At 38.7% G+C, this 27,510-nt stretch overlaps 1 protein-coding gene across 2 annotated transcripts in view; it reads left to right on the top strand.

The window, feature by feature from the left end:
* Positions 1 to 27,510, top strand: part of rbfox3a (RNA binding fox-1 homolog 3a) — a 143,709-nt gene that overhangs the window by 71,879 nt on the left and 44,320 nt on the right. Inside the window, exons 4-7 of one of the 2 annotated variants that reach the window (XM_042396425.1) lie at positions 8,157 to 8,210; positions 12,438 to 12,530; positions 16,811 to 16,892; positions 21,799 to 21,861. In XM_042396425.1, the coding sequence (XP_042252359.1) occupies positions 8,157 to 8,210; positions 12,438 to 12,530; positions 16,811 to 16,892; positions 21,799 to 21,861 (292 nt within the window). The remainder of the gene's footprint in view (positions 1 to 8,156; positions 8,211 to 12,437; positions 12,531 to 16,810; positions 16,893 to 21,798; positions 21,862 to 27,510) is intronic. The other variant, XM_042396427.1, reaches the window with a different exon arrangement.

Genomic DNA, 27,510 nt, shown 5'->3' on the forward strand with positions numbered 1-27,510 from the left:
GTGGGGCCCACACGTGCCCTGTATTTCACACCGGTAATGGGGCCCACGGTGGGCTGCCCCTGCAGGGCTCATTTTATTCCCGCAGTGGCCCCTCGTGGGTCCCAAAGGGGCATGTTTGCTGGGTAGTTCCTAACTGCTACAGTTAGGAAGTTAAGTTTCTTTTTCCTCTGGATGTCTCCTTTATTTTTCTTTATTTAAGGAAAGTTTGCCTAAGGTTTGCACTCATTTTAAGCTTTCTCTAAGTCTCAGTGCACCTCAGTGTTGAACTGAGGGAACTGTTTTCTATTACACAAACTAAAGAGGTAGTGTAACCAGATTAATATATTCAACACTCAACACAAGATCACAAGGACTCAACAGAGACCACCTCACCAGACATGTCTGACTGACACCAAGAACAGAGCCAGCGATGCATCGACTTGGATCTCCACCAGCCAGCTTTGACACAGGACAGCCACACCAGCTAAGAGGCCCTGTTGTTGGGCCTGCTGCTTGGCAGCTAAACTGCATCCATGGAGCCGCCTGGGAGCTTAACTGGGAGCAAAGGCTCCACCACGGCTGACTCTGAAGCAAGACAGGCCTGCACCCTGAGGATAGGCTGTGCCAGCAAACTTAAATCTGCATCTCACTGGCGGTTCAGCCCTACAACTCTGGACCTTCGGAGACGTCTGGAGTCTCAACTCTGCGATGAAGTTTTCAAGACTCAAGATCAAGATTCAAGATCTTTTTTGCTATCATTTTGATTTTGATTTATTTATTTATTGAATGGGACAGTGTGCAGTTTGAAACATTAAAGATGCACTGCACCAGAGTTAGCTTGAAGCTAATTTGCATCTGTAGTCCCGACAAAAAACATACAACAGCACAACAACAAAGCCCCCCAGTGCCACTCACAAAACGAAAAGAAACTGTTCTGTAGTCTGGTGGTTCCACAGCGGATACTTCTGTATGTCTTGCCAGATGGCAGCAGGGTGAACAGGCTTGGCTGGGGTGGGAGGGCTGAACTGGGAAAATCATTCAGGCCAGGAAACAGAGCACAAAACATAGCCCCGATCAGGCCACTTTTTAAGCAGGGGGTCTGGGGGTCCCCCACCAGGAAAAAAGAAAAAAGCAATAGCACAGCACACCATATCTTTTAATGTACCAATATAATACAGTTAACAACTCTCGAACAGAGCAAGTGCACAATACCCTACTCAGTTTACTGATATACACTACCCATCATAGATTAAAATAGCCCTTTAACCAACACAAACATTAAATAACATAGATCTTTAAGTTTCAACAAATTACAGTAGCCTGAATAGTGTGACAGAGGACGCTGTGTTGTCTCAATAATTTTAAATCATGAGCTCAAAGTATGAACTCACTGACTGAAATTTTTACCAAAATGAATGAATTTTCAAATAATATAGACCACATTAACTAGACTAGATATGACAATTATGCCATCATTGTTTTTGAGGAAATTAGAAAGAGAACTACCACTTTTATTATAGCTTGTCCAATTTCTGGGCTGCTTTAACATTGAAAGGGTCAATGATGACACAAACATTAGCTAGCCAGCATGTTTATTCAACTTTCTTTCTTTCTCTCTTTCCCTCTCTGCTCCACCCTTCCTGTTTTTTCCACTGTCCATCTTGCTGCTAAGTCATTTAGCCGCTCTAAATGCACTTGCTAACAAACAAAACGTGTAACTGCCAACTACTCTCTCTCTCTCTCTCTCTCTCTCTCTCTCTCTCTCTCTCTCTCTCTCTCGACTCGCTCTCTACTTCTATCGTGCCTGGCCGGCACAGTGCGCAGGGCAGTGTTGCGTTCAGGGTCAAAAAAAGAGCCTTCCTGTCTTGGGCCATGCATATCCTATGCCAATTTGTGATGTTTCCAGTCAGGATGCTTTCTATTGCTCCTCTGTAAAAGTTAACAAGAACTTGAAATGGGAATTTCGCCTTTTTAAGTTTCCTTAAGAAGTACAGTTGTTTCTGAGCTTTTTGTTACTGGGGTGGAGATGTGTGATGTCCATGACTGGTTCTCTGTGATGCTGATACCCAGGAACTTAAAACTGTTCACCTGCTCCACTTCAGCTCCACTGATGTAGACAGGGGTGTGTTTCTTTGCCTCCTTTTTTATAAAATCAACTGTCAGCTCCTTGGTTTTGTTGACATTGAGCAGTAGGTTGTTCTCTGTGCACCATTCTGCAAGATTGTCGATTTATATGAACTCTCATCGTTGTTTGAAATCCGGCCGATGATGGCGGTGTTGTCCGCAGGCTTCACAACAGAGTTCTCTCCATGTTGACCAACGTTGGAGGTGTGACCAACAATCCAAACTGTCTGGGGTCTGTTTGTGAGGAAGTCCAATATCCCGTTGCACAGTATGTTACACAAGCCCAGAGTACTAAGTTTTCCAATCAGTTTCAGGGGGAAATTGTATTAAATGCTGAGCTGAAATCAACAAATAGCATTCTGATGTAGGTTTTGTTATTTTAAAGGTGAGTTATGAGTTAAATGAGTTAAAAAATTTAGTATAAACTTAGTGTTATTCCTGCATACATTTTTTTTTCTTTTTATTAGAAAAAAAAGAGGTAAAAAGACTCATTATTCATCATCTGTAATGAGAAAAAATCAGATTTCCACAGTTAGAGAAATAAAAAGTGTGTGTCCTGGTATTAGTTCATTAGTTCAGTAAGCACAGCACAGAGCGTCTTTCCTGATTGGCTGCAGAAAGCGCTGACTGCATTTAACCACTGCATTCAAACTGCACTGCATTTAACACCAGAGCTGAAGGCTCGGAGCAGGGAACACAGTCACTCTGCATCAAGCTGTCCTTCATTTCCATCATCCCTCTCTGTTTCCATCACAGTTATGTAATCCGGTCATTTAGAGACAAGACTCTGTATGTACTTTGTTTTGATTCAACTGACAAAATGCAAGTCGACTCAGGGGCTTCTTGATTGACAACAACTTACACCAACTCAGTGACTTTTAGGGGGCAGTCCTAGTCAAAACCATGCACACAATGTATGTGGCAATAAAGTGGATTTTATGCAGTTTTCATGATTCATCAGCCTCTTGGGTCCTACACACACAAACACACACACACTCTAAATGCAGCTTTCCACCGGGAGGAGGAGAGGCACAGAGCGTGAGCAGAGAGAAAACAGAGGTAGTTAGGGTAAAGGACTTGTTCTGTGAGCTGTGGATCGGTCTCTCACTGGGGCAAGAGTCCCAGACAGAGATAAACAAAAGGAGAGAGCTCTGATCTGTGCTGTCTGTAGCCCTGAACTTGCTATCCACACACACACACACACAAAACAAAAGAAAAACACCACAAAGAAACACACTATTAAATCTTGTATTGATTCTAAAATCAGATTTGTCTCACTTTTTCAACATTTAGTCTTTTATTGTAATAAAATTAACAATGCTCTTTGACTTATTTCATTTTTGATCACTAGATTATGTGTAGTTCTGCAACATAAATGTGTAACATGTATACATGTGCAAATCATGTATATGATCCAACATGTGTGTTTTGCTGGTGGACCTTAATCTTCAGGGCTGGTGCTGGTGCTGTGACCTTGCCTTTGCTCTGCTGTCTGCTCCATGTTTATTTATTTATTGTAATAAACTACTTGATTCAAGGTCTACTTATGGGGAGCACAAGGCTGAGCATTACCATACTGCCTGGCAAGGTTAGTGCTGCTTCACATAGCCATGAGTCCATCCCTGCTCCTACAGCAGAGTTTTTGATAGGGATAGTTATTTATACCAAAGATGAAAATCACTGCTATTTTACACTAATAATTACTATTTTACAACTCAAATAACGTACTTTAAAAAATGAATTATCTTTTGTTATCATTGTCAGTGAAGAAGCAGAACTGAGCCTTTCGTTTTAGAAACTCAAAAGGAAAAACAGAAACCACATGATTTCATTTAAAAATAAAAAGTCCTAACATCATTTCCATTATCAAAAGTGGCAGAAATAAAATAGAGAGGAGATTTAATCCGGTGTGATCAGTGAAGCTGCTGGAACCCTTTTGTATCTGTTAGGATTATTAGGGGTGCAAGCAGCCAAGTTTCTGCTGGACCCCTTTTGTTTTTGTTCTCATTAGGACCTGAGCAGTGAAAGTGTGAGAAACCTATTGTTTCTGAAGGGATCATTATCAGGGCCCAAGCACAAAAGTGCCAGGGGCATTATTATTATTATTATTATTATTATTATTATTATTATTATTATTATTATTATTATAGTATGCCATTGCATTTTTGAGGGGCTTAGGATGCTCGAAAATTCACAAAAATTGGCACACTCGTCAGAAAGTTCTGTAGTGACTGGGCGTGGACATGGCAAGCAGGCTCCATAGCGCCCCCAAACGCAAGGCCATTTGGAACAATTTTCTTTGATTTGAATGAAATTTGGTGGGTTCCTTGCTCTCATCATTCTCAACATAATACAATTTTTTTCCCAATTTTTCACTGATCAAAAGTCAGCCATTTTGGATTTAGTTCATCAATTTTCATTTTACAAACACAGTTGAGACATTTAGGATGCATGAAAACTAACGAAACTTTGCATATAGGTTCAAACTAATAAATGCCTCAATTACTATCAAAACTGGACTTGGACGTGGCATTTTGGCCCTTCAGCACTCCCTAATTGCATTTAGCATTTTAGAAGTGCAAGGGGTGCTCAGAAACTCACAAAACTTTGCACCTGTATCAGAGGTAGCGTAATTTGATATTGGATATGGCTTTTGGGCATGGGTGTGGCAAAATGGCTAAAGGACGCCCCCTAGAAAATTTCAAATTCAAAGCCACCTTTAATTTGGGCATAGATTTATGAAATTTGTTAGGCAGATGTACCACCTCCAGACTGTAAAAAAAAAGCCTCTTGGAGCTATACCCTAAGTCCAACAGGAGATCAGCCATTTTGAATAAATTGTGCATTGAAGCCTGAGCAACTTCAAATTTGGTAGCTATTAGGTAGGTATTCAAAGAACAGAACAAGAGCACAATGCCCTATGAATATTATATTCCATTTCTGCCAAGTCTGTTCCGCTAGATGCCACTAAATTCTACACACTGCACCTTTAAGGCCATAGGTGCTATATTATGAAATAATTCAAATTGACATTTTACAAAAACTGAACAGGCTGAAAAGCAGTGTCTCATTGTCTCTCTGATTGAAATCTGTAACCCCGGGCCCAGACTGGCAATTGGGAGCACTGGGACGTTTCCTGGTGGCCAGGGGTCTCATTTATAACCATTGCGTACGCACAAAACAGGACCTGAAAGAGGCATACACCAATTCCCACGCAAAAGTTGTGATCTATAAAAACAAACTTGATGGGAGAATGTGCGCACCTATAAGTGAACTCTGACCCATGCGTACGAACATTTTGACAGGAGGAATTGGCAACACAGCTGAACATTAATTATAGATCCACATTATCATAAACAATCAAACCAGCAGTGTTATCTGTACTTGGGCTCGTAGTGAGTCATAACTATTCCATAAGCATCTTTCAATTTGAAAAGATATAAGCCAACTCAGATCTTAATGTCTGCCCAACATTTCATCAGCGCTGTCTCACCTGGAGCGCAAAGGAAAGATTGTGGAGCAGCACAGCAGCAGCTGAAATGAATGATGTCAGGATGTGGCAGGTGGCAGAAGTCTGGCTTTCCTTTCCCCGATATTAGCTAAGCGTGAATATACTGATTCATTTTCACCTCAACCACATCAACTAACTGATAAAATTATTATAATCAATTGTAGAAATCCAAGATGACATCAAATAACTTAACTTAAACAAATGTAACTAAAAAATATTTGCCGGACAGAGCATTAATAGATATATTTAATATTTCGTTATACTGTGCATATATCACGTATATATCGCCGTGTTGTCAAGCGCAGAGAGCGCACTGGAGACACCGCAGTGGCTGCCACACCCACTCTGCCTTCTCCAGTCACCTCACCGCCACATCTTCACCACCTGCACTCACTGTGTAAATTAGTTAAACACCTGTATGCTGGATTTTGGAGTAAATATAAACGAACACAGTGTATATTGTATTGTACTATTTATAAAGGGAAATATAAGTGCATTCGTGCATACGCATGGTTTTATAAATCTGATTATTTTTTGGCACACACCATTTTCAGCTTTTGTGCGCACGTACACTTTTAGTATGGATCCTACTTGTAAATGAGACCCCTGGCCTGCTGAATGGCCTAGTAGGCCTGCCACAGGCCGCAGATACAATATGTTTTAATTAATGTATAATCACCCGAAAATAAGAATCGTTGTGTTTTTGCTACCTTAGAATGAGCCCTTTAAATCTACATAGGGAGTGGATCCTCTTTCACAGAGCCTTCCATGATTCACCGTTTGTGTGTCTGCCCAGAACAGAAAAACCAAACACTAGCTCTTGAGTGAGCCTTTTGCGTTTTTCAGTTTTGTGGCCACCGTAGGTTCCCCTACACGCTTGGAAGGGGAGAGGGAGGGGTATTCAGTTGGTTGCAATCTGCAACCTCACTGCTAGATGCCACTAAATCCTACATACTGGTCCTTTAAGTAAGCTGAGAAGTTCTTTTTTCATGCATTTCATATTATATCTTACACCATGTCTACACAGAAAGCGTAGCATGAGCAGCACATTAGCAGATGAGCAGCAGCAGCTAGTGCTCCATTTGTGTGCCTACACAGAATGCGTTTAGGCACAATATCGCATGCAGGTCACTTGCACTGTGGCAGTGCTCAGAGCCCAACACACAATTACTTTAGTCACATGCCTAAAACGGAAAAAAGTAGACCTTAAAAATATGCTTAAATACCGTAAAAATATACTTTAGGTCAGGGTTACTTCCATATAGTGTGAGTGCAATGAAAACTTTTCCATGGCCCATGTGGATTGATTAAAATAGAAGTGTATCTATTATGTCAGATGCACATCAGACAGACAACTGAAAAATGCAGATGAAACGCTTTCTGTTTAGACAGTGTAAGATTTATTAATGTACAGTACAGTGTCATCTATAGCAGCTTGAGCAACCATGATGGGATGGAAATGTATAAGGTATCTCAATGGGTCATGGCCCATGTTGGGCTAGTTTACATGTAGGGCTTATAGTCAGTTGCATTAAAGCAGACAATAGAAAAAAAGTTTCTTTCGGTCAAACATCTGATTTTAAGAAGAAGATAGAAGGTCTAAAGAAAACATACTGTTAATGTTGTAAGGGAGTAACCCTATGGTGTCAGAGGTGTACACGTTGACTGTCATGTGTGACATCCCCATATGTCTACTGTACATTCAAGCCCATGACAAGGCTAAAAACAAGCAGCCACTGCTTGGGTGTTTACTACTCAAATTAGGATGCTGGGAGGCATGGCCACTAGCACCAAGTCTCACTCTAATTAGCCACTTAAAATGAAGCATGGAACAAATCAAGACCATGAAGAGCTAGATCAGAGAGAACCTAAAAGCACCAAATGACTTGGGACCGAGAAGTTTGGCAGGTGATAACTATGATCGTCTGCATCGGGAGCAGATAAACAAATATATGGTTTATCATTAGCCCTGATGGACTATCCCTTCACTCTCAGCCCACCCCTCACACCCCTCCAAAATACGAGCCATTTCCTGTTTTAACAGAGAGAGCCTTTGCCTCCTCTAAAAATACTCTCATTTTTTTATCGAGAGGGTAGATGAAAAGCAAGATGATAGGCATCATTAAGATCAGTGATGTGTGCTGAGGCGTTGCACTGCTATAGCATCTGCATCCACCGCCATAATGTTCATTAAAACTGCATAGCCCTAGTCCCCAATACACACACATACACACCTCTTTATTACCACGACAGAGCAAACACAGCATTAAACGGCATTAAGAGTAAATGGATATGTTATTAATCTCATTGGGTGAAGAGGAGTTTGTTAATTCCAAGCATTGACTGCTTGACCTTTTAAGTTGTGAGGGGGAGGGTGTTCAAGTATGGAGCTGTGCAGTGTTTTTTTTGTAATTTTTTAAATTTTATTTTAGAGTTGGAGAGAGAACAGTGTAGTTTGCTTTGTTCTAATTATTTCCTCCTTTTCTGTTTCTGTTTTTTCTCTTCACCCTCTGCGCTCCTTCTCCCTCCTTGTCTTCCACAGCAATTTGGCAAGATTTTAGATGTGGAGATTATTTTTAACGAGCGAGGCTCCAAGGTAAGTGCAACTGTAATCATATATTCATGAACACTCTGTCACACATGCACATATGGTTTTCCAGCCAATTGTATTTGTCCCCTGCCCTCCTTTTCTCTCACAGTCCACTCTTCTCTCTGTCACAGCTCTCTTTTCCTGTGTCTAATAGTAAATACGAACCTATCAGTGACACTTCCTTCCAGGCAGCTCTTACACCTTAGAAGCCTGCCATACTTTGTGACATACATACATTGTGACATACAATGAATTGCTCCCACATATTCTAATACCAAATAATATCATCTGAATCAACACTGTCTGTTTCATAAAAAATGATAAATAACACTATCTGCTCTATTGCCCTTATTTATTGATTCTATTTAATAATATACTACTTTTCTTTTTTCTTTCATGTTTATAATACTGTGTTATTTATTATTTGGAGCTGATGATACCAGCAGTAAAGGTATAACAATGATCTTATAAACCTTTTTTTTTTTTAATTGAAAGAAAAAAAAACATTACCTCTAATTACAAAAGTTCTACAAGCAATGTCAGACCAAAAACTGTGTGAATACTATTCATTCTAAAACACAAATATTGCTTCATGTATGCATGGAGAAATATGTGAAATAAATATGTTACAGCCCGTGATGCTGCGTTGCATCACATTATGCATTACATTACTTTTTGTTTAAATAGTTGATTGCATTTGATTAGATGGCACTATGGATGATTCTTACTGTTTCTCACAGATGAATTAATACTCACATGCCCATATGTACAGTACATTGAAAGAGATAAGTTTCTCCTGTTTATACTGGCCACAAATAGTTCTTAAGGCAACTCTAACGTATGAAATAGGGGGCAAAACCTTTTTTTTTTTTTCATTTTGTGTAAAAATTACTTCAGTTGAAGCTATTATTAGGCTTCAGCACTCTGAGATAGACAAATCATGTGGATATCTTCCAAAGTTTTCTCAACACAACTGAACACTTAAGGGAGATTTTGGAGCAACATGTTAGACAGCACTCTCCACCACCATCATCAGAACACCAAATGAGGGAATATCTTTTGGAAGAATGGTGTTCCATTTCTCCAGTAGAGCTCCACATACTTGGAGAATCTATGACAAGGAGCAGTGAAGCTGTTCTGGAGGCTCAGAATGGATCAGCTGCTTACTAAGAATACACTACACTTCATAAAGTTTTTTCGTTTAATTTATCACAAACCTGCATATTTTTCATCTTTATGACATAAATTATGTATTAATAGTAGATAACATGAAGGTAATTTTAATTTAGCAATGAAATGAAAGTGTATTTGTGAATGGGATAGCCAGGTTTTGATGTAGAATGATCATTAAAAGGTAACACAGACATGTACTAAGACAGATGTCAGGTCCCTGTCTTGTCTTTCAGGAAACCCACACACCGTTTCCTTCTGCAAGCACTCATATTTCCGCTTTAACAGGTTTTGTTTACATTCAGTGCTTGTCTGGTTGCCTCGCTTTCCCTAGAACACTAATTATTTACACATGATAAAAGAAAGGAGACTACTTGTATTAGGGTGAAGAGCTGTGAACGAACCCATATGTGGCAACAAAATGTCAGAAGGATTAATTTCTCTCCCACTTCTCACTTTTAAATGTATTTTTTATCTGCTCCCCCTCTCAAGGGCAGGCCTATGTGTTATTTATGCCCAGCGGAATGCAGTGTATCCCGTATATGCATACAAGATCATGCCGCTGGGTGCCATTTGCACATATTATCTGGCAGAGGAGTTACAGGGCAACGACAGGCCTAGGATACATAAGCTAAGAGGAGCAACAGGCGTGTCTGCCAGGCATATACAATGAGAGTTCAGTCTCTGCCTCCACACCATAACTTAACAATGACAAAGCAGGTCAGAAACAGTGGGAGCAGGGACCACACTTGTTGTAGGCAGTCAAGGCACTTATTCTCAAAGGCTTCTCCATGATCTACTGTAGCTTGGATTGTACCTCATTTGTATGTCACTTTAGACTAAAGCATCTGCCAAATGTAAATGTTTTTACAGCTGACCAAGCAAATCTTCATCTTGATGATGAGTTAATTCTATATAGCACCAATTTCACCAGGTAATCCAGCAAAGACCATGAAATCAGCTTTATTTCTTCATTGCAGTTGGTGATTATTTAATGTACACTTGAAGGAATGTTGAACAAATTGGAGTCTAAAGAGCATTTTTAGTTTGATGAATAATTCTGGCAAATGGCTTAAATATACGACTGCCATCTAAATAGGCTTTTAAAAGTGTGTTATAATCTCCAAAACTCAGGCAATGAGGATCATTACCTGCAGCAGCTGACTGGTTGTAAGCAGGTCTCAGTGACTCAGGAGTCCACTTGACTTCCTATAACTTCTCTTAGACTTAGGAGCTACTTTTAGCACTAAAATGTTTTTGGTATTACTCTTGTTTTGCCCGTTATTTGTAGTTTTTCATAACACAGCCAGTTAGGAACTACTTTTAGCCTTAGGATGGTTTGTGATTATGGCCCCAGATTAAATAGACAAAGCATTACACTAGAACGCCATTATTATTATTATTATTATGATATTTCTCTGCTGTGAAAGGAGCAGGGGATGTCATATGATTGAACAGGACTGCATGAACAGTGAGAACATTATGCAGTTAGAAAATGCTATCAACAAGCACAGACTCTTACAACACTATGATATTTTAAAATATCCCTATGATATTTCACGGTCATTCACGGTATTTTATATCTTGTGACTTTATCCACAAGAGTAGAAAGTAATATTTTTCTCATCATAATATTATAGCCACTGTCAGCCTGTGTGTCTCTTCATATAAAAGAAATTCATAGCAATTCATAACACATCAAGAACGATAACCCGACAGGTGATGTGGACCAGAACACACACCACTGTATTGTTATCTGCAGTCACCGTTTTACTACTGTGAAACTAGAGGCTTGTGTGTCTTCTGGAACCAACATCTGCCCATTAGAAGAGCTTCACTTCCACTTTGGCGTCAGTGTAATCACAGGTTTTAGTCTCAGCAGTAGACATTACCTGGGTGCAACCTATCTGACAAGCAACCTCTAGTTCTTTACCCAAACCATGATTTTTCCCTCCTACTTTGTGTTCCCTAAACTTAAACAAACCTTTAAGGAAAACTGCAATATTTTACAACTTAGGTATTTTTGTTGCCTATTTTATGGTTGCTGTGTTGTTTAGTTTAGAGGTCTTGATGCAGAAGACTACAGAAATCTTATTTTATTTGTCCATAGGACTAAGTCTGAATAAAAAGGTACCCATGGCTCTAATATGTCTCTTAGTTCATGAAGTAAAATTACTGAGAATTCATGAATTAAACTGCAGTAAGTTCAATGTCACTGATCAGGTAGAATGGAACATTTAACATAAAGCCCTTCCCAGGCAGTGATCAATGATAGCAGAAAGCTCTTACTCTCTGCCTGCTTTAGCTCAGTGACATAGATAGACGAGGCTTTGCAGTTTAGGGTTTGGAGGCATGTTTTACCGCATATGGGCTGTTTGAGTGAGCTGCATCTCCAGGCACAATCTGAGACACAGACAGGGTCTCATGAGTGAGCTGCATCCTGGGGCTCAGAGAGTCACGGTTGACTGATGCCATAGAGATTGTAATTGTATGGCACTTATCTGCTCTCCCACAGGGCCTCTGTGCACCAGCAGAACAACTGCACCCTACAGCAACACACACACAAACATATGCACACACAGACACAGACAAACACACATACACACACACACACACACACACACAACACACGTAAACATACACACGTTCCAAACTGCGTTTTGTGTGTGGAGGCTGAATCCCTCTGCTAATTCAATTAGATACAGTTGTTTCTGTAAGTGCATTTGCAGTAGAGTCAGGGGGGCTAAGGGGAACAGATAATCGAAAAACACACACACAAAGTGATAAGGTGGTAATTTAGAATCAGAGTTCTTTTCCATGATGTCCTGTGTTCCCAGCCTTCCTACTGTAACTCCAGCCCTGTTTGTAGTGTTTTGTCTTACCAGCCTGATGTCCCTCTGATTTCTGCTTCTAGGTCTAGGCCTCCTCCTGACCTGCAGCTCTCTCATCTGTGCTTTGTGTCTTTTTTCTTCTTTCTTCTTTTCCCCATTTGTTTCATCATTTCATTTCTGGACTACCATCCTTTGTCTCTTGACTCTCAACCCCACCTGCTGGCAACTGCAGGGCTTTGGGTTTGTAACATTTGAAACAAGTACAGATGCTGACCGTGCACGGGAGAAACTAAATGGTACAATCGTAGAAGGACGAAAAATAGAGGTGCCTTTCTTTTTGTCTCCTTACCTCCTGCCCTACACCTCCCACCCCCACCCTGTTTATTTTCCTTCTCCTCCCCCTGACTGTCTCTTTCCTTTCTCTGCCTACCTGACATTTCCTGCAATACATTCCCACTCTTCCTCCATTCATCTCCTCTCTCCCACCTGCCTGCTGCACCCTGAACGCTGCATGCTGAACCCTGTTCTGTGACAAAGAGAGAGATAGACCCGTCCAGCAGTGTGTGAGTGTGTTGCTGTGTTTTTGACACAAATGGTGAATTTGTGAGATGTGTGTTGTGTGTTTGTGGCATGTGCATGAGATCACCGTGTTTCTTATTTGAGTTAGAAACTATTCCAATTAATTTCCTCCAAGTGATGATCAGTGGTCTGCCAGTGTGCCTTACATCTTGTTAAAACTTAAACCTCAGCTGGTAGTGTCACATTTTGATGTCACCATTCACTTGCATCAGGAGAAAAATCTCCCCCATCTGTCTGCTCACTCTGATTTCCTGTTTCCATTTTTCTATTTTAACTGACTAGAGTTCTTCTAATAGGGAACTTTTAAGATAATAATGTTTGAACTCTATTACAGGACTTTCTTAACCTTGACAACTATTCATCTGGGAAACTAAACTCACATGCAGTAACCTTGTCCCCTAGAAAAGTTTACATAACAATCTTACTTTGTTTTCCCAATTAAGTTTTTGAAGAAACTTAAAAACGGCCTACCAATTTTCTCATGATTCAACTCACTTATGAATTTGTCAGTATTTAACCTAGACCACCATCTTTCCCTAACTTTGAAGTTCTCCTCCAGACATGTTTAAAGGTTCTATATGTAGAATTGTGAAGCCATTTTTGCATGTATTTATTGTTTTTTATTGCCAATGACTGAGGGTAGTAATGTAATGTGAAAAATGAGACCTTCATCAACTTTTTTGGTTGTCTGTAACAGCCTGTGGACTGATTTCTATATGAAAGACCCAGGCCGGATCTTCCACGAAATTCCAACAGAAGTGACATTTTTGCACGCTGCTGAGTGCCTTGCCTCTCTCTCTCCTACTAACGTCAAAAAATGACCAGCATAACGACACAACAGCGCAACAGAAATGGTGCTATCCCAGTTAAACACCTCGCAAATATTAGATCTCCAGCTAAGGAGAAAGTTAGCTGCCTCCGTCAACCACTACACATTTCATAACAAAACACCCCCACAATGACAAGTTGCCCGCTCCCAAGCACACACAGCTAAAGCAACATTATTTCCTCGATAAAGGAGCAGAAAAAAACAAGTTCCACAGCAAAAGCAGAACATATCTTACCCCTTTTATTTTTCCTGCTGGTAGTCCAAAAGTCATAATAAGCACACATTTCACAACAAAACTACAGTGCCAGTTGCTGCCTGACCACAGCGCGTTGCTCCCCGCCCACAGTGCGTTGCTCCCTGGCCATAGCTCACCGAGTCTAATGATGTTTAGTAAACACAGTTGGTAAAAAAAAAAAGTTGGCGGTTTGCGGGCTGACTCACTGGGAGTGAAAGATGCTTTGCTGAAACAGGGTGCAAAACACAACGTTAGAGATCTTTTATGTAATTGTAAAAAAGACATCACCTGCCATAGTCTTGCGCCGAGCAAGTGAGCATGAGCACTCGAGCACCGGGATGATTGACTGCAGCTCATTTAAAGGCCACAGATGTCACTAATGAGAAGGAATTTCCAATTTCTATATACAGAACCTTTAAAGCCACATAAAAATACTAGAAATATTTTTTGTTTCAAAAGTTGAACTGCTGGACACAAGATCTCTCCTATTTCACTGAAAAGGCCATTCTCGTCGTATGTGCACCGGAGACTTCAAGTTTCCACATTGCATTTGTCTAAGTTGCATACTGGACAATGATAGGCTCCAAATTAGTTGTGATGTCACAATCATGCTCACATGTACACATCTTAAACTGACATTTAAGGTAAGAGACTTTCACCCCTCAGCAGATGAATGTGAAAACAAATTCTGCACATACATCATTCTGCACAGTGAAGCTCAAACATTACAGTGAAGGAACAAAAATCAAAATCATTTTTTGAGTGGAACGTGACTTTGACCAAGAGCTTTGAGTGCCCAAACAAAAAAGTTAAAGTATGCTTTAGTTGAATAGATATTATATTGCAAGAGCGGATATTATTGGAAAATAAAGGAAATACTGACATATTAACATTTTTGCAACTTGTCATATATGTTGATTAACAATGTTTCCTCATTATGATGTTAAATATTATCCAGACTGCATTATGTTTCCTCTAAAACATATTTGGTGTTGCAAAATTAAAAGTATATGAATGTAATTTCTAAGAGAGACAAGGTTGCCTGCAGGTTTTAACTCAACATGCTTGGGGTCAGGTAAAAATGTGGCCCTGGGTAAAAATGAGTTATGGGCCCATATTGTGCAATTATTAAGAGATAAAGAACCTGTAAAGTGTAACCCAAGCTTCATGTCTAACTATTAAGATGGCAAACCATCTATCTTAAAAAAGCCATCATGAAGAGACATTGCTTTTAAAATAACTTAACAGTGGCTGCACATGAATTTTGCAGCCCTCACTGTATCTGTGGGTTTGCAAATCCGCCTCCTAAAGACAACGTCAACAAGATGTCACTACATCAGACAAATGTAGCCCAATTTTAACCTCAAGTCTAGACAGCTTTACACCTCCAAAACACTAAATCAGGCTCACCAGGAAAGGTGGAAAGCCATGTGCAGTACAGTACAATGTTGAATAGAGCAGACAGGATGTAAGTGTTATCACTACCTCTATTCTTGATTATTCTGAGAAATTGTGAAACAAGAAGACATCCAAAAAGGTCATCATTTAAAACTTTTGTAAGATTTCAATATCCATGTGCATTCAATCCAGTTTTTACTTTTTTTTTAATATTCCCTCACTTATTCTCTGATGTGGTTGAATGTATTTCAACATCAGATCTTTTACTCACTGCATGTAGCCTCACTTATGGAAATGATAAAATACCAGTATGGCATGCAGAGTGGTTATGATGTGGATTATCCACAGTGTCCAAAGTTTTTGCGTGTTTGTTTGCAACGCAGTCTCACATCAAAATGTGTAATACCTATGTTGGTCCACAGTGAGAAACCTATTAGTTTCACAATAATGGCTTTAAAACTGTGAGATGCCTCTTTTTTTTTGGCCTACTGTTTTCTATCGGCCTGCATACACGTCACGTGACTGTCAAGTTTCTGTCTGAGAAAACCAACAGAAAAAATTATTTTATTTATTCTCAGTGGGAAATGCAATAATTTAAGATGGTTTCAGCATTAAAATGCATTTTGATAACACTTAGCTATAGCGAGAAATGTGCATTTTATTTTCATAATCTTTGTTCAATGAATGTAATGGATATTTAGTTTGTCCGTTATTGCGAAGACTTTTTGAGGCTCTCTATCAATACTATAGTGGTTGCCATGGATGCTGCTATCACTGAAACCACATAGTTGCATGTTGTTTGCATCATTGTCTTTGCATTGTGTAGTTATCTGAGCTGTTATGTTATTTGTTTTATTTTATGTAACTGTTTGATGATGTTCTTTCAATAAAAAATGTAGATTTTAGAGCGCTCCAGATGAATTGAATTTGAAATCCAGAATTTGAAGCTTTGTGATTGGCTAACCGGAGGACGTGCCACCCAGAAATATTTTCCTTACTGTCACTGTGTTAAGGCTTTCTTTTAATGATGTCTATAACATTTTTCAACACAAAAACATGAAAGTGTCCTTGATAACTCAACAATAAGATAGGTCATCAGTTTTAATTATTTCTCCTTCGATTCTGAGAAATAAAGTTATATCTGAAATAAACCAACATCTTTACTTTTTCTTAATATGGATCATTTAGATGCAGTGTAATTGCTAGTTCAGCTGTACAAGATATTTGATATATTCAGTAGACATATTGGTTTTTTGACCATACCAACCCTACTTTGCAAACTGGAAGAACTACAATTGTGGTGCTGATTTGTATCAAGCTGTGTGGTGTGCCTCTAAGGAATTGTAGTTTTTATAATATTAGTGTTTTTCCTAGAATTGGAAGTTGTAAATACTGAATTGAGAGTACACTGAGGTTATTACTGTTATTACACATTTTGATGTGAAACTGGGTTGCTGTTTGTGTGTGCGTGTGTATGTGTGTGTGTGTGTGTGTGTGTGTGTGTGTGTGTGTGTTGTTGTTGTGTATCTGCCCTCACATTAACCTCTTTCTTGTCTGCTGGCAGGTCAACAATGCCACAGCCAGAGTAATGACCAACAAAAAGGTGGCGAACCCTTACACAAATGGTAATACTTCAGCTTTATATCCATCTCTTCTGAGCTCCTTTGTATCTTCTAATTGCTGCTTTCCTTTCATTGCTCAAACTCTCATGTCCTCTTCTCTACTCATTCATTTCCCCTGTTTTCTCTAGCCTCTAGTTTTCATGCCCCTCATTCCATTTCACTGCCAGTTTTAGATCTAGCTGCATTACAAAGCAACATACCTTTTGATAATATTAATCACAAGTTTTAAAAAGAACAAATAAAGACATATCATAAAAAAACATATCATTGTGAGTCTGCCAACTGAGCTTGCACTATGAATGGAGAGGAAACCAAAAGCTACAAGTCCAAGCCAGGTGGCAGATTCTGCCTTCATACAAAGAGTTCACTGTTCAAAAAGAGTTCACTTGATTAATGAAATCAATATTTGTCAAAGAGGGTGTCCGTTTGGTTTGAAATATCATGCAAATAGCAAAGTGCAAGTTTTTCATACTTGTGTAGAAAGAGTAAAAGGTAAAAGGTAAAAGGGAGTGCTAGAGAAAGGAAAATTTTAGGTGGAGAGGGGGATTTAAAGCAGGAGCAGGAGGATGAGCGAATGGGTAAATGAATAGAGCCAACAAAAAAGAGCCAGGAGTCATTGGTAAAGAAGGGGAGATGGACCTTTAGGGTGTGTTTCTCTCGCAAACGCTCATTCATGTGGATTGAATGATAGAGTGGTGGTTGGAGGGAGAGAGGTAGAGAATGACAGAGTAAATGACGATGAAAAGTATAAAAAAGGAAAGAGGAGGAGGGGAAGGATGAACAAGGGAGGGAATTAAATGGCCAGACATGTCAGCACCTCTTTCACATACACACCTTCATCCTGAGGGTGCAGAGAAAGAGTAAATGAGCCCTGAAGGGTTTTCCATTCGTCACTGTCATCAGGCCCCACCAACACAAACACACACAAACACACAGACATATTCCACCCAACTCATCTTTCTCTCTCTCTTAGTTCTTTTGAATCCTCTTGATTGTCTTCAGTGGTGGTTCAGCAGATTATTCCCATACACAAAATACCTGGTGCCAAGTTCAAAGTATTGACACATAAACAAAAGTATCAAAAACAAGTGTCAAAATCATATTAAAAATAAGAAGACTACACATAAAGTATAATCATTCTCTATAAAGGTTCGCTAACAAAACAGCAAAAGACGATTCAAGATATTACATCATTGTCTCACAACAAAATTGTAATTTCATCTCCAATCAGGAGCAAAATCATCTTTAAATATAAAAAATAAAAATAGTACCAAATATACATTTATCAAATGACAGAAGATAATTTTATTTGTCTTAATTTAAACTTGAAAATTGTTGAGGATGAAGCCCTCATTTACAATGACGTTGAGCAAGAAAGAAGACAGTCAATTAAAACAAACATATAAATACGATTAATAAATAGAGTAACAACAAAATCAATTAAAAACAGTTACAAACAGAAGTTAAAAGGTTTGAGATAGTGGATTTAAAATGACAGAGATATCAATGATTTGATTTTTAAAGTGCTTTGTAGTGTGATCCAGGTTGATGGTGCAAAGAAGACAAAAGCAGTTCTTCCCAGCTCTGTATGAACATGAGGGACATGGAGCATAAGTCAGTCATAAGTCAGTCATTAGTCCTAGTGTAATGTGGTCCAGTGGACCAAACTAGCATGGAAGTAATGTAAGAAGGCAGCTTTCCAATAAGGCCCTTTTAAATAAACAAATATATATGCAAATCCCACCTCTCACAGAGAGAGGACCACCCAATCTTTTTGTACAGGATGCAATGATAAATGTTATATAAGCATCACCAGTATTGAACCTGAGTGCAGAATGGTAGACAGCATCAAGGGGCTTTAAAATCGCAGCCGAAGCATGCCTGTACAAGATGTCACCATAGTCTAAAACTGATTAAAAAAACTTGCAATGCAGCAGGAAGCAGGATTTATTCCTAAAGAAAAAGCCAATCTTGTGCCTTAGTTGACTCACCAAATTTGATTGTGTTTCTTCTCATCAATCCAAATGCCAAGGTATTTGTATACCATGACTCTTTCAGTAGTGGTGCTACTTTTAGTTGTGATGATGTGGTTATCGGAATTAATATTTTTGGCTCTAGTGAAAAACAATTGGACAGGCAAAAAAAAACATAAAATTGTCTGCGTTAACTTAAGAATTTTTAGTGCAACCTCTAAATCAGCAAAACAGTGCTGGAGAGATAGTACAGCAGACTGTACAGTGTCCACAGTGCAATACAAAATAGTATCATAAACATAAAGATTAATATTATATCCAGTTATAGCAGGAACAAAATCATTTATATAAAGTCTAATCAGAACAGGATTTAACAGATCCTATTGCTACACACTGAGATAACTCTGGAACCAATTACATGCAACTTCATCAAAAACAATATTATGAAGCATGATCAACTGTATCAAATGCTTTAGAAAGGTCAATAAAAAACCTGCACAGTGTTTCTTATTATCCAAAGTTGAAATGATGTCATTTAAAACAAGAGCGGCAGTAGTAAAAGTGCTGTGCTTTTCTCTAAAAACAAATTGGTGAGTACTTAAAATACAATGTGCTGAAATAAATGATTTAAGTTGGTCATTTACCAGAGATTCTAGTATTTTTGCCAGGCATGGTAATATAGAGATAGGCCTATACTTGTAAAGCATAGCCATTTCACTGCTTTTGTGTAAAGGAGTCGCATAATTTAATAATTTCGCATAATTGCCTGAGAGTCAAGAGAAGTAGGTAGAGGGGGTCCTGTATAAGTTTCTCCAAAGAGGTTGCCAGCAGCTAAAGAATGTTTATTAAAAGCAACACAAGTCTCTCTTTGATCTGATATTGAGCATTCATCAGCTGAAGTGAGAGGAGGAAATGAGAGTGAAGACTTACAGCTCAGAGAATTCACTGCCTTCCAAAATTTTGACGGATTTGAATAGGAATTTGAAGCAAATAATAATTAGCTTTAGCTCTCCTTATTGTGGCTGTGCATTTATTTCTAAGGCGCCTGAAGGTAAGCCAGTGACAAGACTTACATTACGCCTGACAAGAGCCCAGGCTTTATTTCTCTCTTTCAGCAAGGATGAGATTTCAGCTGAGAACCAGGGACTTCACCTATTCTGCACCCTATATTTTTAAAGGGTGCATGCCTATTGACCCCAGAGTTAAAAGACTTACAAAAGTGGTCAAGACCTAAATCAACATCAGGGATTTTAACAGTATCATGAAAGTCACTCTCATAAAGATCAGACAGGAAGGCTTGTTCAACAAAATATTTAAAGTTCCTACTAATCACCATGCGAGGGCATTGTTTTTTTTTCTTTGTATTTCTAATATCGGACAATGATCACTAAAATCAAGCTCAAATACTCCTGAATGAGTAATTTTGTCATTTCTATCTGTTAAAATGAAATCAGTTAAAGTTGACTTAGAGAAGTCATAAGTTTGGCCTGGTAGGATCAGTCATTAGCTGTAATTAGCAGTAATTAGAGTTTAAAGTTTTCACAAACTCCTTTTAGATAATCAGAGGCAGAGCTCAGCCAGTTTAAATTAAAATCACCTAAAATGATCATCTCCGAATTTATGTAAGGAGCTAAAAGACCAGCTACATCATCAATAGCTGAGGAGGAAGCAGAAGGTCTGTACACTGCAACCACAGTGATTGAATTATGTGCAATATTTACACTCAGAGCCAAAAACGATCAACTGTGACTGAATTAAGAACAGTGCAGGTAAAAGAAGCTCTTGTGTAAATGGCCACACCACCTCCCCTTGAGTTTCTGTCCATTCTATTAAAGGTTGTACTCATCCATTGCAACCTCAGAGTCACTCACAAGGCATTTTAACCATGTTTCAGATAACATCAGGATTTGTTTCAGTTGATCCAGTTTTTCATGTTGAAGAATGTTTTGCACATTTAAGTGAATGAAACCTAAATCTTTTCTATTCTTAAAGCCTAAAGGACTAAGAAAAGGGTGTGAAGCAGACTCAGACATTGGGATATTTGCAGGTGGTGGGGATGATAGAGTGGAAACAGCAGGGATTGAAGAAGTGGTTTTAACTATGATGAAATTGTTTAAGTGTGGACTGTGAGTAGATTTTGGTTTTGCACACTGCTTTTCAGTAATCCTAACAGAAATGAATGAATGAATGAATGAATTGTAATACCTTAAGATATACATTTCAAGATATAAATATCAAAATGTTGTAGTAGATAAATGTAGTGAATTGAAATATAAATATGGTAATAACAATAGATACGGAAGTATGGAATAATGTAAACTTTTAAGTATCGCAATTTTCACTGCTGGTGAGCAGAGCAGCTACTTAACATAATGTACACATAATTTAATTTTGCATCGGCATATGCAGAAAATCAAACTGCACATATCTAATGCATAACAGACCAACCAATGACTAGGGCACCAACAGCAACCTGGTGGCTAATAAGTTGTCTCTTTTTCTCAGAGACATCCACACTTCACAGTTGCATATGAAATTATTTGTATGTGTGTGATTTTCTAATGAATATCCAACAGACTAGACATTGCACCCAACAGTGCAATGTTAACTCTTTTGAATGATAAATGGAACTCTGTTTTATGGAAAGATACATGATATAATCAGCCAGCAAAGGTGTTGCATGATCCTACTAAAACACATACATGTTCAGATTGAACATGTTGATGTAACATACTGAACATATGCAGTATAACTCCTCATTTGATGGACAAATATAGCAGTGAGGGGGATATTCTATTAGTTTCTATTTTAAAGGAGAAAAGATAATAGTTTAGGGATTCTGTAGAGAGGGTTTGTTTTTGAACTCCAGACAGATTCAAGTTCATGCAGCAATGCTAACTGCTATTCACCCTGTTCTGAGTGTGTGTGTGTGTGTGTGTGTGTGTGTGTGTGTGTCTCCTGTGCAGGCTGGAAGCTGAATCCAGTGGTTGGAGCAGTATATGGTCCTGAGTTTTATGCAGGTAAAGAATCACACCGCTCTGAAAAGCAAAATACATTGAAGAACATAAAGAATCTTTATTTATACTGCCCAGTCTTCGTATCCATTCTTCTTTTTTCATCTTTTTTCCCTTCTCTTTGTTTTCCCTCCATGTAATGAGTGAAAGACATAATGTTTGAGCATCCACATTGGATTGGATCAACCCTGAAATACACAGAGGACAGATTTACATGTATCTGTATGTGCATGCCTGGCTACACCAATGTATTTGTGTGTGTGTGTGTGTGTATGTGTGTGTGTGTGTGTGTGTGTGTGTGTGTGTGTGTGTGTGTGTGTGTGTGTGTGTGCGTGTGTGTGTGCGTGTCGTGGCAGCTTGGTTTCATTTGGTAGAAGTGCTGAGACTGTCTGTGCTCTATAACTGCTCCTCTTTTTGTTCATTAGTCTGAAATCTGTTCATTCCCAGACAGCTTTACAGCACTCCTCTAAATAACTGCTCTGACAGAGAGGCCATCCATCTCTTTTATTTCTCCTTCACTCTCTCTCTTTCTTCCTGCTTTTCTGCCTCTGTCCTTCCACCCCATCACGTATCCCTCAATCCACCAACCCAACCAAGCAGCAACCTCAGATGACCTCACCCAAACCCTGTATCACAGTGTCCTATGCTCCACTGCCTGTGGATCTATCCTGTATGTGTGTATTGTGGTGTATGTTTATGTAGAGATACATACAGACATGTCTTTACAGGTACATACAAGTGTTTGAAATTAACTTTTTGACTCACCTGCCAAGGGGACTGGTAGAGGAAAAAATCCACTAGCCAAGCATATTTTTTTCCCAGCCAAAATAAAAAAATTGCCTTTTTGTGTCACATATACATTAGTTTCAGTACATTTCATTGAGATAATAAAGTATTGCCAACTGCAAAATGTGGGCAGATTTTCCGCTTGGTGAAACTAGGAGACCTCAAGACAGTCTGTGGCTGGCGCTCCTTTGCTTCAGACGGTCTCAAATGCTCTTACAGTTTCACAGCACTGTTTAGACGCATGTAAAATACAGTGCGTTTACACTGTATAGAGACACATTTGAGTATTTTCCACCGAACCATCATGACAGATATTTTATTACATGACTATTTTGGTAAGAACATTTACCCACCAGTGTGGCAGATAGAGATTTACTCACCGAACATAAAATCTACCCGCATTTTGCACTTGGAGGGTCTTAATTTCGGACCACGGTGCATATTGAACAAAAACTGCTCCCCCTGTTTAACGGCACATACACACATTAGTGTTACTCTAACTAGTCTAACACTAGTTCAACTTTTAATTACATTCATTCTTTGTCCTTCGAACCCTAAACAAACTGAACATGTAGTCCTTAAAAAGTAATAATCTGGACTAAACTTTCATTCTTTCTGTTATCATTTGTATCTTCGTTTGTTCTTTCTTTCATTCTTGCATTTTCTTTCTGTCTGTTCGGTCTTTCTTTCTTTCTTTCTTCCATTCTTTCTTTCAGTAATGGGCACAGTCCTATCACTTATAATAACAATTGCTCTGAAAGACTCAAATGCTTCTCTGAACATTTTGCTTCACACACCTAAGGCATTATAATAATAATAATTATTATTCACACAGCAAAACATTTCAATTAATCAAACAGGAATATGTTCAACAATATTAGTTCTAAGGGTAATTTTTATATCTGTTTTTCATATCCTTAGTTTTGCATTTGTCCACATTCACTGTGGGTTGGCACTGAGGTTTTGCACTGGCAAGGTAGCAGGGTGGGTCCATAGCTGGCGGCACAAGGGGGTACTGGGGGGCAATTAGGATTTTGTGCCCCCCCCCCCCCAGTCTGTCAGTCAGCAGATTGACAGCATGCCCACTCTATCAGATTCATGAAAACTTCCTCTCTTACTGTATGTGACTGAAGTTAGGCTACATCGCATACACGCTGTCACAACGCAGCTCTGTGTAGCTAGCAGCTAGATGAAAGTTGGAAACTATTGCTAAGCAGCTATCTTTGAGCTGCTTAGCCGTAAAAAAAAAATAAAAAAAACACATCCAGAGGATAAAGCATGTTTGGACTAGGCCGTGCCTAAAGTGAAGTTGCAGCAGTATGGTTGTGAGACGTTTGTTGGCTCTAAAGGACCCATTCAGTAAAAAAAAGAATAGAATTATCATAGTTTTAAAATTTTTTCCATATGTTTTCATGTATGAAAAAACCCAAATGAACACTGTAAGAGGACTACCTGATTACTATTTCAACAGAATTCTGGCCCCCCGTGGCATGTTATGATTGCAGTTTCTGTGAGGAAGTTCAATTTGTGTTTGTAACTACTCTCGTAAGAAGGGTTATGCAGTGTTGGATTTGTTATTACAGTGGAAACTGCCAATAGTGATCACAGTTACAGTGATCAGCCCTTTATATGGATCAAAAAGCTTAGGACAGCATCATTCCAATACATATGCTGTTTAAATAATTCACTTATAGTAATCAGGTAGTCCTCTTACAGTGTTCATTTGGGTCTTTTCATACATGACAACATATGGAAAAAAATGTAAAACTACGGTAATTCTATTCTTTTTTTACTGTACTCCCATGATATGATACATGTTTGTTATGCATCTGTTGCCTCACGATAACCCGTCTGCTTTTAGCTGGTGACCTGAGGCTGGTGTTGTGTGCACATTGAAATCATGACAGAAAAAAACAGTACTTTTCTCTCAATCAAAACAGCCAACCAGATGCAGCAGTGAAACAACAGCCAGCATTTAAACAGCTGTACTGTATTTTGAAACAGTCAGTAAAATTCAGTAAATAGCGAAGCTGCCCATTTCATTACTTTATATTCATGTAATAAATATGCAAATGTCAATGAGAAATAAAGACAAAATAAAAAACAAATGGTTATAGTAATCATCTGCTTAATCAATGCTCATCAATTAGACCTGGACAGATGTGATCACTATAAGCAGTTTCCACTTTATTGTGTTACTTCTTTTTTGTATAGATAGCTATTCATCTGGCTCATTTATGTTACACTACAAAAAAAAAAAGTCCAATCTATGACCGTGTAAAAAGGAGAGCCCACCCGTGACAACCCTGTGCCCCCCTGCTGATAATTGTCTGGCGCCGGCTTTGGGTGGATCATCAAGAACTTTTGATATAAGCAGAAGTTGAGTTATTGGAGTCAGTTTACTACAAAGTTTTCTAAAACTCAGTTTTGTAACACCTGTTACAAAGGACATGTAAATAAATAAATATAATATTATAACCATCAGTTGTAAGTTTACAGACCAATTATTAACCATTAACAAAGTGTTACAAACTATGAAACGTTAATGTTTATAGATGTTTTACAGATGGTTTCGTTAAGGTTTACAATTCATTTGGTAATCATCAACAAATACTTAATAAAGCATATAAAATTATATATATAAAGTTATAATGTGTGCAACAATAAACTTGTGAACAAGTCTGTTTGCTAATGTTATTAGAATGTAATTGTTATCATCACTTATCAGCTATGATACAATATACAATTTATAAACTAATTATATATTATATAAACTAATGATAAAATAACTTTTAGTAAACATTATTAATTATCACTTTATTGTTTGTTAACAGTAAAATAACTATTAACTAATGTTTGATTAATATCAATTTACCATTTATTAATATAGTGTGTATAATAAAGTGTTACCCAATATTGTATAACCAGCCCTGGTCCTCAAGTATTAGAAAACACGCATTCACACATACTCACTCTGGTTTGCTAATTTATAGGATGTTAATGTGTGGAGTTGTCTTAAATGCACCACTAAAGTTTGCCATGCCTAAACAGCTTCCTTTTCTCCCAGGAGGACGGATGGATGGATGGAGAGGAAAGAGGGCCAATCAGCCATGCCTATTATCTGTTTGCATTTTCCTTTTTGTTCATACTGTCTTCTTCTCATTACATGAATATTTCTTGTGGCTCAGGGCTACCGGCATTCAGCATAGACACACATACACACAGTGCAATTTATATGCAAGCCTCCACCCTGCTTTTTGCACTTTCTGCATTCTTCTAGCCATTCCTAATTCTCTCTTTCTCCTGTCTCTCTCTTCGATCCTCTCACCTCCACCGTTTGAAAAGTGAAAAATTTCCACCTGTAAGCGAAAGTGCATGGGATTGGTGTTTCCTGGAATAATTATGACTACATTTAATCTAGTTTGGAGCAAGAGCAAAGCAGGATGTAAAGCAAGTAAGGACGATTAATCACCTTTATCAGACAGCACCCATCAGCTGAATTGGCCTCCATAAATCCTGGCCAGCTGACAGTGCACTCCATCTCCATTGCTGGGCTCGGCTACAGGTTTATTGTGCACAAATCCCATTCAAAAGAATGACGGATGATCTCCACATACATACACACATGCTCACGATTTAATGAATACCCATATGTAGGTACACATGCAAGAATGTAAGCCTAGATGTGCATTCTCTCTGGTATATTCACGCTCAGATATGCACCAAAACAACCAGACACTCATAGTTACACACAGCTACACTCTCACAGACACACACATATACTATAAATTCTCAAATAAAAGCTGGACCTCCACAAGGTTGAGATGCCCTGCTGTCCCTCAGAGCCCTGGATTTCAGCAATGTAAAAATGGCCTCAGACACAAATTATTACAAAATAAATAGGACACACATTTTAGTGCATCTCAACAAACCTAATTTCTTGGCCTTCTGTACATGTGACAAGGCTTCTAATATTTTTTTTTTACAAGAAAACATGTTAATGATAAACACTTCACAGGGAAAGTATCACTGTGTTACTCGTTATTTGTAGCGGTGAATCCTTGTATCCAAACAAATGGATGTTAAAAAACTTAGTTATTGACTGGATTATGTTGGCGATGATTTTGCAACAATGTAAAGTGATACCTTTGTTTACCCTGCAAAATTCATTGGGAGGTGGTTAGAGCGGAGGGTGGGTACAAAAGACTTTGACCCTGCAGATGGTTCAAGGTGAGGGAAAGATTGTGAAAGATTGTGGTTTCAATTAAATGTTGAATAAGTAAAACAATAACACTTTACTTTAAGTCCCCCTGTTTAGCATTTATAAGCAGTATATAAATATTTAATAATACAACTACATTATAGTGTGCTGTAAACCTTTATAGTATGTTACAAACCATTTTGTAAATATTTATATCTTCTTATAAATGCTGAACAGAGAGATTTATAGGGTTTTTCCATTGGCACTTTTGGCAGCACCGAGTCAAACCATGCCGTGTTCATTTGCGTTTCCATTACCAGTTTAAACACAGCTACTTACCTATTACTTGTGCTGAGTCGTGCCTAAGTTGGACTATCTCCGGAATGGGGCCAATGCACGCCCAACCTGCCTCCAAGCAGGTTGCGGTGACATATCACCAATCGTGGCCAACCCGTGATGACCCCCCTTCTCCTGCTTCTCCCCCCCAAAGAGAGGCGCCACTTACAGTATGTCTGTGCTGGAGACCAGAAAGAAAGCTGTTTTAAAAGTCTTTGTGTGTTCAGCTCTGAGTACTTTTGTAGCTTCTAACTGAAACTCTGTGGTTTGAAGTTTAGTTTCCCTGCTGTGTTTCTGTTTGTACTCTCAGATATCTGCTTTATTTGCTTTAT

Source organism: Thunnus maccoyii, chromosome 20 (genome assembly GCF_910596095.1).
Source record: "Thunnus maccoyii chromosome 20, fThuMac1.1, whole genome shotgun sequence".
NCBI classification, from domain to species: domain Eukaryota; kingdom Metazoa; phylum Chordata; class Actinopteri; order Scombriformes; family Scombridae; genus Thunnus; species Thunnus maccoyii.